The following is a 12,882-nucleotide window of genomic DNA, read 5'->3' on the forward strand; positions in this document are numbered from 1 at the left end:
ACTTGTAAAAAAAGATTAACAGAAACATTGATACTGCCCATTTAAGCCAAACGATGGTGCAAAGATGGTGAACATACAGGGCTGGTCAAACGCTGAAAAGCCTGATGACATATCAAAACTGATGCATCCTCGTTCATGTGTAAAATCTGCTTGGAAACACTATTGACTGCTGGTATGAATGCCTTCTAGGACTGCACAGAAGCACCCTAGCTGCTGGAGAAATCAATCTGATTATAGTCAATTGCTACAGGACTGGATTATACTGAAAGTTAAGATTCAATCAAATTGGAAATATACCCTTGGGCCTTTGCTGCTGCTATGCGCAATCGATGAATGAATCCATGTCACTTGAATCAGCCTGTTAATGTGTTTCAGACAAGGTGCTATGATCATCATGCCAAGTCCATATCTACTAGAAGATTGATCCATATTCAATGACCATGACAACCCACCAGGGAGTAATTGGGTCTCCTTCAAGGGAGAAAGAGCTTGTTTCTTGTCCATAGTTTGATTGCCTTTATTCACATGTGGTTTTCAATGAATCAGAATATTTCTAAGCCAGTTCCATCACATTAATCTTCCTATCACCTTTCAAAGGCTTGAGTTCCCCCAAAACTAGACACTGATATCTACAATAATGAAAATCCTTCTTAAATTATGAAAATAATATCTTACATTGTGCATTGCCATTCCCTCCAATTGTGTACAATCATGAAGACTAAATTTTGGCCAAATATGACTTCCACTCTACCTGATATCACCATTGCCACTGTGTAGGAATCTACCCCTATGCAATATAAAAACTTCACTGCAGGAAGCAAAAAAGAAAGACCAAACATAGGAATGAATTATAATATGTATAATTTTACAACTCGTAATAAAGACTGTTTCCTCCAAAACATTGTATCGGACAGGCGATACCATCACAAACCAGGGAAAGTTTTGGTCCTACATGTTATAGAGAGGAAAGGAAGAAGTGCAAATTCTGGAGAGGGTATTGAATTAATTCACATCTACCACTTCAAGGACTGATTTTAATCATTTCATACACACTGATTCTAAAGCATTCTAGTGTATAAGGGCGTAGACATCATTGTCATGCAGTGCTAGGATATATTTTGGAAAAAGGCCACTTGAGCATTCCATAGCCGAGATTTGTGATCACAGTCAACTTATTCACAGGTAGGTTCTATGCAATCAATTCTATGCTTGCAGATCCATCTATCAGATAACATTTTTTGCCCCAAAATGTAGCCTCTCTTTGGTCCGTACCAGCTCTGGGTCTTGTATGGTCTAAGTATATTGTAGCCTTTGTTCATAAGCACTATTACAAGCTCTTATATGAATTGTACGTGAAGTCATCGTTCAACACCGCGTAGCTGTTAAAAAGTTTAAAGCAGCCCATGATCCTTCATGGATGTTTATAGTTAAATTTTTTTTTCTTATAGGTAGATAGACTTGGCAGAATTCAGGTAGGAGAGTTAAGGGCACATTTATACCAGCAGTTAAAGAAAGTTAGGCATTGAAGCCATGCCTACCTTCGAGGCCTATTGTTTGTTATTTCTTGTTTGCACCAATTTTTATGGGAAGAACAAATGGCAGGTATGCCTTTTTAGCATTTTTATCCATGTTTGGCGGGATGGCTTCATTTTCTCTCGCCGCTTGCTGGCTAGGATGCGTTTCTAAAGCACTCAAAGCAGGGACTAGCTGCTACGCAGCCTGTCTTGTTGTCTTTTGTTTCTAACAATGCATTTTTAATAAAGTTCACTTAAAAGACTAAGTATCAAGATAAGTCTTTTCATATTCTTATGGCTTTGAATTTTGGATATTAATTTAAACTTTATAAAATTAAATTAGAATACAAATCTTAAAAGACAAGAGGCTATTCAGATCCATTTCACAATAAATATGACTTCACAATCAAATTTAAACTACTTTATTGATAAGTGCAATATATAGTTCCACATAACATTTATAGGTGTAAATTATTATATTTAATTCCTCTTTTTAGACAGAAACTTTGTATACATAGAGGTTTATCATCTCCTTTTGAGAGCAGTATAGCAGATAGACTACTAACTCTAATGTGCATTGATTTATCTTATCATTTAATATTATAAATTTATTTATTTGGGAATGATTTACAATATATTGTTATATAGGTTTATTAGACGTGTCAATTTTGTTTAATTAGGAATTTATTATCTTAGAGCACTTTACTTAAATATGATGATGTTATTTTTTAAAATAGTGTGTAATTTAAAAAAAATATTTGAAATTAGATAAATATTTGAAATTTAGTATATTAAAACTAATTATTTTATTAATCTATTAGAATTGGCATTCTAAAATTAAGTATATTGTTAGATACCTAATTTTAGAGATTGTAGTGAATAGTATGTATTGTAAATATGATAAAGATTTAAATAGAAATATGAAAAATAATAAGTAAATATGAATAGTCATTGAATGTTTTTGAAGGCGAAATCAAAGTTCATATCTCAATATATCTCAATGTATTTATATGTGGTTCATATTTATAAAATAATTTGGGCTAGATTTGTTCAATGCTTATTAGTGTTATTAGAGCATTTGTGTTTTTAGATAATTTGGTAATCTTGTCTTTTTGTTGCCTTTTTTGTTTTCAATATTTTGTTTGTTGCATACTTTCTAGAGCTGTTTCACTTCTCCAATATAATTTAAAGACACTAAAAATTTATTCCAATGTAGTCTAAAATGAACTTTATATTGCTTCTTAATACATGAATTTTTCTAGTAGTTTATTCCAAATGAGTATAACTAGCATTTGCACCAGATGTTGCAAAGAAAACGCCGTAAGGCATAAAGTGCGGAAATCCATTATCCATGTAGTGTGTGCATTATTCAACAAGGTGGATCTCTCTAAATTTGTTGCAAACATTTATGTTGTTGCATTGCTAATTTATTTAGAATCTACTACTACCTCCTCTTCTTGGAATATTAAATTTCTTATCACCCTATGATGACAATCCCTCTAATTATTTGCATCACAATTTTTGCACTTTAGTGGCTTTACCTTCAACCTAAAAAAACATGAATTTAGGTCACTCAATTAAAAAGAAATTGCTAAATTGCTATTTATCAGATTTTGAGTAAAAACAATTAATAACTCATATTTACAACACTTCAAATATTTACAACCTATTAAGTCTTGTATTTATAACTCATATTTATAACCCTTTAAAATGAAACTAACTATCTATATTTTTATTAATAATAAAAAGAATCTTCTTTATAAATCTAACACTCACATGCTACTCCTATATATTTATCTTATATTTAATATTGAGTGTCCATCAATTGAATGACAAGATGAAAGCTCAACTTAATTGCACATTTTTGAACTGCTTTGTGGGAATTCATGTCCCATTAATTTAATGGAAAATTGAAGTTTCAAATACAGCACACATTTTATACCAGATTCAGAGAGTTCATGAACAAACTTTCAAGGTTTTAATGGATCTAGGTCATTTGTATTTTCTCTCATATTCTGGGTCGTTTGTATTTTCTCTGATGTTGACTATACTAGCAATTGTCCCAAAAGGTACAAACCTTAATGTCCTTTTAATGATCAAGCCTTATGTGAAAACAATCATATTGATGCACTAGTGTACATTGATTTGTTACATTTGTCTTGGTCTATAATAGAGGTGTAACAAATATGCATTGCAAGGTATGTTGAGAATTTGGTTATCTAGTAAGCTTAGAGTCATTCTTGAGTCATTATCTTTACCATCTCAGGAAGAAGAAGAAGAAGAAGAAAAGCCTATTGAATTGAAAAAGAGCCCTAAAAAGTATTAGGATCCATGGGTCATTTTTTTGCATCATGTAGCAAGATAACATGGCTAATTGATTATGCCACATGAAGAATTAGCCTTTGCCAATATTTAGGCTTATAACTCGGTGATTTTTTATACTAATATTCTTATACCAATTTACCATGATAATTCTATTCTAAATTAAAACATTGTTTGCAGGCTATCGCGGGAGCTGAGCGTTTGCTCCCTGAAAATATACCTTCAAGGTTCCTTAGGTGGATAGCAGAGCTACTATACTTGACATTGGCAGTTTCTAATGCCGGGCTCTGTAAGGCCAGGATGCCCTTTTTGCTTCTTTTTTTTTTTGGTAAAACAAGAGACACATTGTACCAGAAGACATATAGGGATTCCACAGAGGATTCTGTTAAGGTTAAAGTCAAATAACTATGAGTAAAATTCATAGGTACTTTTTTGAAGTACTTATTCTATTTCAAGAAAGATCATTCTATTGTACTAAGCAGTGTGAAATGACCCCGCTTAAGTAAATACTGTGTTAGTTCGAATAAGTTTGATAGAATTTAAAATAGGCCATGAACTACTAAGATTTGGCAGAGCTTTATGAATGTTCAGTTAAGTTAGCAGGCTGTTGTCCAGAGGCACAGTTTCAAAGAGAAAATGCCATCTGAAATGAACACTGTTTATTTACTTGTGGAAAATAACCATTAAATAGTCCAATTGAGAGGCAAATGCCAGTATGCAGCCTGCATTTTTTATTATCAAAAGAAGTTAAAGCATGTTATGCATACCAAATGACAAATACTAATCATTCACATCACAATAAGGGTTGGAAATTAATAATTCTGGAGGCACCAAATACAAGAGTTCAATACAACGATAAAGCTTATTAATAAACGCAGGGTAGCATTGTCATGCAGGGCACACCAATCACCCATTTGCTACATGAGTTTCCAAAGCATCACTGGACTCTAGCATGATTAGCATTCAACTTGCATTTTACGAGATAGTAAAACTCATCATTGGACTCTGGCATGATTAGCATTCAACTTGCATTTTACGAGATAGTAAAGATACATGGACAGGGTATCTCTAGAACATGACATCATGCTCCTGAGTAACAAATCTAAAAGAAATCTGTATAAACAAAACAAATACATTTCCAACTGGCTTATCACATATTTCCTTAAAATTTGTGATAGATAACCTACCATAAACAATCCAAAACTCAAACTAGACTGGACGATCTCTTATATCTAAACAAGACTGGGGACTTGAGGCTATTGTGCAAATTACTGCATACACATTCCATGACAACCTGTACTACAAACTTTCAAATATAATCTGAGCTCCCATATCCCTCTCAAGGAATTATAAGTTTTTCTCCAGCATAGATGGTGTCATCAGTGTACTTATTTGCAGATTTTATTTGATCAACTGAAACCTGCACTCAACCAAGGAAACAGAACCAGTTACACAAGACTTATACAATGGATAGAAGGGAACAAGATGGCAACTTTAGTTTCACATGCATTCAAAAAGCTGAACAACAACTACGGTAAGAAATGCCCTACAATAAGGTGGAACAAAGAATAAAGATACTTGATAAATAGAGTGAGACCACTCACCAAAATACAAGAGTTCAATACAACGATAAAGCTTATTAATAAACGCAGGGTAGCATTGTCATGCAGGGCACACCAATCACCCATTTGCTACATGAGTTTCCAAAGAATCACTGGACTCTGGCATGATTAGCATTCAACTTGCATTTTACGAGATAGTAAAGATACATGGACAGGGTATCTCTAGAACATGACATCATGCCCCTGAGTAACAAATCTAAAAGAAACCTGTATAAACAAAACAAATACATTTCCAACTGGCTTATCAATATATTTCCTTAAAATTTGTGATAGATAACCTACCATAAACAATCAAAAACTCAAACTGGACTGGCCGACCTCTTATATCTAATCAAGACTGGGGACTTGAGGCTGTTGTGCAAATTACTGCATACACATTCCATGACAACCTGTACTACAAACTTTCAAATATAATCTGAGCTCCCATATCCCTCTCAAGGAATTATAAGTTTTTCTCCAGCATAGATGGTGTCATCAGTGTACTTATTAGCAGCTTTTATTTGATCAACTGAAACCTGCACTTAACCAAGGAAACAGAACCAGTTACACTAGTCTTATACAATGGATAGAAGGGAACAACATGGCAGCTTAGTTTCACATGCATGAAATGAACACTGTTTATTTACTTGTGGAAAATAACCATTAAATAGTCCAATTGAGAGGCAAATGCCAGTATGCAGCCTGCATTTTTTATTATCAAAAGAAGTTAAAGCTTGTTATGCATACCAAATGACAAATACTAATCATTCACATCGCAATATGGGTTGGAAATTAATAATTCTGGAGGCACCAAATACAAGAGTTCAATACAACGATAAAGCTTATTAATAAACGCAGGGTAGCATTGTCATGCAGGGCACACCAATCACCCATTTGCTACATGAGTTTCCAAAGCATCACTGGACTCTGGCATGATTAGCATTCAACTTGCATTTTACAAGATAGTAAAGATACATGGACAGGGTATCTCTAGAACATGACAACGTGCCCCTGAGTAACAAATCTAAAAGAAATATGTATAAACAAAACAAATACATTTCCAACTGGCTTATCACATATTTCCTTAAAATTTGTGATAGATAACCTACCATAAACAATCCAAAACTCAAACTGGACTGGACCATCTCTTATATCTAAACAAGACTGGGGACTTGACGCTGTTGTGCAAATTACTGCATACACATTCCATGACAACCTGTACTACAAACTTTCAAATATAATCTGAGCTCCCATATCCCTCTCAAGGAATTATAAGTTTTTCTCCAGCATAGATGGTGTCATCAGTGTACTTATTTGCAGATTTTATTTGATCAACTGAAACCTGCACTCAACCAAGGAAACAGAACCAATTACACAAGTCTTATACAATGGATAGAAGGGAACAAGATGGCAACTTTAGTTTCACATGCATTCAAAAAGCTGAACAACAACTACGCTAAGAAATGCTCTACAATAAGGTGGAACAAAGAATAAAGATACTTGATAAATAGAGTCAGACCACTCACCAAAATACAAGAGTTCAATACAACGATAAAGCTTATTAATAAACGCAGGGTAGCATTGTCATGCAGGGCACACCAATCACCCATATGCTACATGAGTTTCCAAAGAATCACTGGACTCTGGCATGATTAGCATTCAACTTGCATTTTACGAGATAGTAAAGATACATGGACAGGGTATCTCTAGAACATGACATCATGCCCCTGAGTAACAAATCTAAAAGAAACCTGTATAAACAAAAAAAATACATTTCCAACTGGCTTATCACATATTTCCTTAAAATTTGTGATAGATAACCTACCATAAACAATCCAAAACTCAAACTGGACTGGACGACCTCTTATATCTAATCAAGACTGGGGACTTGAGGCTGTTGTGCAAATTACTGCATACACATTCCATGACAACCTGTACTACAAACTTTCAAATATAATCTGAGCTCCCATATCCCTCTCAAGGAATTATAAGTTTTTCTCCAGCATAGATGGTGTCATCAGTGTACTTATTTGCAGTTTTTATTTGATCAACTGAAACCTGCACTTAACCAAGGAAACAGAACCAGTTACACAATTCTAGAAGACTACAACATGGCAGCTTAGTTTCACATGCATTCAAAAAGCTGGAACACATATCCCCATATTAAACCACGTCCTAATAAGAGAGTTGCTATGATTGACAATCTAGGCCATGACATTGCCACATCACATATAAACTACATCCACTTTAATTATAATTTCTTTCTGACGGGCCTTCCTCCGATTCTCGTAATAGATTTGCCAGACCGTCTTCTATACAGATCTGATATTTCATTCAACTGGTTCATTCAACATTCCCTTCGGCTTCAGGAAGCTCATGGAATTCTGATAAACACATGCCAAGAAAAGGAACCAGCACAAATAAAAGCTCTCAAGGAAGGAAGGTTCTGAGCGCTGTTGAAATGACCCCTTGTATTTATCCCGTTGGGCTGCTAATAGCTTTGTCTCTTTCAGAATCTGAAGAGAAGTTTGAGAAGGAGGGCTGCCTCAAATGGCTGGACCGCTAGCCCGCCTCGACAGTTCTGTTCATTTCTTTTGGGAGCCGCGGCACCCTGTCGGAGAATCAGATTCAGGAACTAGCTTTGGGGCTAGAAGCAAGTGTGCAGCGGTTCCTTTGGGTGTTGCGTAAGGAGCCTCCTCCTCCAACTGAATCCACGATGACTACCGAAGCAGATATGAGGGAGGTTCTACCTGAGGGTTTCGAGACTCGAATCCAGGACCGTGGATTTGTGGCGGATTCATGGGCGCCTCAGATTGCTGTCCTCTCTCATCCATCCACAGACGGTTTCCTTTTTCATTGCGGTTGGAATTCAACGATCGAATGCATCTTACATGGAGTGCCGATGATCGCTTGGCCTCTCTTTGCTGAACAGAGAATGAATTCCTTCCTTCTAGTGAAGGAGATGAAGGTGGGCATTGAAGTGTAGAAGGGCGCAGATGCATTGGTGAAGAGAGAGGAAGTGGAAAGAGCGGCGAGGGAATTAATGGAAGGAGAGGGGGAATGGAAATGAAGAAGGGGATGGCAAAATTGAGGGGAAGGCCCATCATTGAGTGACAACTGTCTTAAGGATGGAAAACATCACGAAAATGGTTTCTAAAAAGCGCAATATTCTCAACTGCCTACGACATTCCAATAATCTGAACCGCCTACAACATTTTTCACCGACGATCTAATGGCTGGAGTTTATTCCATCGTCTAACAATCGATCTAAAGGGCCATAACGAGACAGCACGGCATGGAGGGGAGTTCCTTTTAGAGGGAACGCCTTACGGCGTAAATATTTCCGAACTCCTGAAAGGGTATACTTATCCACTCTTAAAACTATTTTGCAGATGGTGCAAGGCTTTATGAACCACAACCCCATGCCAGAATTCAGAGAGTTCACTCACGCAGTTGCATAAGCATTCGTGCTATAATCCTAGATTTACTTCTCTGAGCCCATTAGACTTGAATGCTATTCTTCGACACAAAAAATTGCAGACTTCTTCATGCATGGCAAATATCAGTGGTAAATGGTATTCAACATCCTTGTAATTATGATAAATTTCAGGTGATTGAATTACGATATAACTTTCAGGCAATTTAATTTGATTTGCAGATTCCAAAACATTTTAGTAATCAAATTTCCTTAATATTCTGCAATCTTGAATTTCATTACGTGTGCTCTTAACAACGCTCAGCAGACTTTGCTAGTTTCGATCAGAAGATTGCACCCTCACATTTCTTTGAAGGATCTGGATGAAATGGCATGTTTATTATTATTACTGGCAATGCAGTATCTATGGCGATCTGGCCTCTTCTGTGAATTCTACTCGTTTACTGGCATTCCATTTTAGTTTCTCTTTGAACCATCTCAGCTCTATGGTTGTTTCCCATCGATAAAGAAAATCCATGGCTTAAGGAGATTCTCATGACAGAGAAAAGAAATGAAAGCGCGAAGTCATACTTGACATACAGAAAATTAAGAAACCATGAAAGAAAAGAATTAAAGGAATCAGAACCATTATATAAATTGCCATTGTTCCATTACAGTTCAAGCAAAATGTGGCTTCTTGATAGAGGAACATAACATGCTGCATTCATAGACATTTAGTTGCTTGCTTCCTGGACATGATTTCTCATGGATACCACTGTACTCAAATTGCAAAGGCAAAATACATCACAAATACACAGACATCAACTAAAATAAAAGAATCTTTAGCTCCTTATTGACCTACTACTACTCATGATGATCACCAGTGCTGCTGTTTCTGTAAAACCCCATCTGATCCTCTGAGCTCATCAAGAGGGACCAAAGAATCTCGTTGCTGTCGCTGGAAGCCCACTCCATCGGATCCACAGAGCTTATGAGCGGCCGAAGAATCTCATGCACGACTATCCATCTGTTGCTGAAAACATCCACAATCTTTATACCCACATAATTGACAGAGAAGGGTTTGCTGTCGCTCACAACCAGCGATTGCCCGTGGAGGAGAGTCTTCAGTCTTGTGCCCACCGGAAGCTGCACCAGATCTGCCAAAGGCAGCCTCATGTTGGGAACCACATGGTACCTCACATTGTTCGAAAATTCTTGGCCTTCGCTTGAGAAAACGGAATCGTCGCTGAGAGTAAAGATGGTGAGGTTTTGCAGGCGCAGAAGCTCAGGGGACTTGATGCGCATGGCCAAGGCGAGGATGCTGTAACCGCGATCTCTAAGACTGAGCACTGCATCTTGCAGCATGAAGGGCGTTATGACATTCAGGGGATGATCAAGACCAGGACTAGCTGATGATGATGGTGATGGTGACATCATTGCAGGAACAGGGGCTCCCGCAGTTGTGTCATAATTACTGTGATCAAGATCAAGATCAAGAAGCAGCTGTCGATGCCATGGATCGCTAATAGCCTGTCATTGAGAATGTTAGGATGCGAGACAAGAGCTCCATTAATGTACACTGGATGATACTCGGCCGACATCTGAGTGGAGGGAGAGATGGAATCTTGGCGGCCACCTCCGTGAGAATTACCTGTGACGACGAGGCTGCAGTGGGCAGCAATGGCTTCCAGGTTTGTTCCGTTGGGCAGCTTTTGCAGATCGGCATAGGTGAAGAGGCCCTTGGCGATGTGGTGGGAGAAGGCCCATAATTGAGTGACAACTGTCTTAAGGATGGAAGACGATCTAATGGCTAGAGTTTATTCCATCGTCTAAAAATCGATCTAAGGGCCCATAACCAGACAGCGCGGCATGGAGGGGAGTTCCTCTCAGAGGGAACGCCTAACGGCGTAACAAGATTCTCGGTTGGAATTCTGTGTGGCCAAAAGAATATTGAGTTGCGAAGTCAGTGAGAGCTACGGATGGCCATACGTTGTAGAGACATATAATAGCCTTTGATCCCTGTGATCTCGTTCTCTTTCGCTCCCAATAGGACAATTGATGCATCATATTAGTGCACATATCACGCTTCTCTATAAGAAACTTGACTCCTCCAAAAACAGATAACAATATCAATAACACACAAAGCATGAATGGTATTTCAGTTAAATTAGGACCAGGACTAGCTGATGATGATGGTGATGGTGACATCATTGCAGGAACAGGGGCTCCCGCAGTTGTGTCATAATTACTGTGATCAAGATCAAGATCAAGAAGCAGCTTGTCGACGCCATGGATCGCTAACAGCCCGTCATTGAGAATGTCAGGATGCGAGACAAGAACTCCATTAATGTACACTGGATGATACTCGGCCGGCATCTGAGTGGAGGGAGAGATGGAATCTTGGCGGCCACCTCCGTGAGAATTACCTGTGATGACGAGGCTGCAGTGGGTGCAATGGCTTCCAGGTTTTTTCCGTTGGGCAGCTTTTGCAGATCGGCGTAGGTGAAGAGGCCCTTGGCGATGTGGTGGGAGAAGGCCCATCATTGAGTGACAACTGTCTTAAGGATGGAAGACGATCTAATGGCTAGAGTTTATTCCATCGTCTAACAATCGATCTAAGGGCCCATAACCAGACAGCGCGGCATGGAGGGGAGTTCCTCTCAGAGGGAATGCCTTACGACGTAACAAGATTCTCGGTTGTAATTCTGTGTGGCCAAAAGAATATTGAGTTACGAAGTCAGTGAGAGCTACAGATGGCAATACGTTGTAGAGACATATAATAGCCTTTGATCCCTGTGATCTCGTTCTCTTTCGCTCCCAATAGGACAATTGATGCATCATATTAGTGCACATATCACGCTTCTCTATAAGAAACTTGACTCCTCCAAAAACAGATAACAATATCAATAACACACAAAGCATGAATGGTATTTCAGTTAATGCGTTTGGAGAATACATCGTTTGGAGTGTAAGGCGTTTGGATTGGGAGGAGGTCCATGGAGCTAAGGAGTGGCAACTATGTATGTATTGGAGAGGCGGTGTGGGTGACGCAATGTATGAAGACTGTAAAAAGCACAGAAAATAACGCACAGTTTCGTTGCGCAAGTGGGGAGAGCAGCGTAGTAACTTGGTATGGGTAGCGTGCTAGTCGAAGGAGAATCCTACACAAAAAATAGCATTCAACACATAGAGAATTGCATAAAACTCAGGTGACAGGAAGAGAGCAGGTGACAGGCGTCGGAGGAGCCCATGCTGGTGCCTAAAAGCCTGAAGCGTAGACAAAGAACAGAGGAGTTACTATGACAGAACTGGCAAAGAATGCAGCTAGAATTTATGTGATGGCACATTCATTACATTTGGGACTAATAGTAGAATTGTCATGCACAGAGACGCCACAAAACCAGTGGCTCAAATTTGAGTAGGGTAGGAAATCCCCTGCACTTTTCATACCATGTTAAACATAACCATGGGGAAGACCAAATATGAAGGATAAGCATTGAATGCATTATTATTCACAATAATACACATTTATAATACATAGGAGTGACCCTTGGTTTCACATTCCGAGTGGTCTCTTGGACTCCATTAGACCGTTCAGCGCCCACACCTTAACCCTTGGCAGATTAGGTGTCCAACAGATTTAAATTCTGGATCCAACAAGCACCACCCTGCATACTTTGGATAGACCCAGAGTGAGATAAACTGGAAATCATGAAATAATGTGTTTCTTGTCAATAGTTTGGAGGGAAAGAAAGCAAGCTACTTTTTTAGTCGCATTTTCAATTTATTTCTTTGAAGGTCTATTCAAATTTTAAGTGTACGTACTCATCTGATGCGGAATGAAATTTCAGATCCAACCAATACGCAAAATTCACTTAATGGTTTCTCACGTTTAAAATTCCTCGACTCCTTCAGAATGTAACTTTCTCTTTCATAAATATATAAGTTACAAAGTTTTCCATTGGAAAAATAAAAGAATTTCATTATGAATATTCAGCGCAATGTCGTCCAAATTTTTTAGACCAAACAT

The 12,882-nt window shown here is 38.0% G+C and overlaps 1 protein-coding gene across 1 annotated transcript; it reads right to left on the reverse strand.

Moving 5' to 3' along the window:
- Positions 1-9,716: 9,716 nt before the first annotated feature.
- On the reverse strand, positions 9,717-10,286 carry LOC149150485 (fasciclin-like arabinogalactan protein 21). The gene has a single exon (XM_089442816.1). The coding sequence runs from the start codon at positions 10,284-10,286 to the stop codon at positions 9,717-9,719; it is 570 nt and encodes a 189-aa protein (XP_089298942.1).
- Positions 10,287-12,882: the final 2,596 nt, after the last annotated feature.

The sequence above is a fragment of the Pinus tabuliformis genome, chromosome 9, assembly GCF_031772625.1.
Source record: "Pinus tabuliformis cultivar Carrire ecotype Pingquan chromosome 9, CPIR1, whole genome shotgun sequence".
NCBI lineage: Eukaryota > Viridiplantae > Streptophyta > Pinopsida > Pinales > Pinaceae > Pinus > Pinus tabuliformis.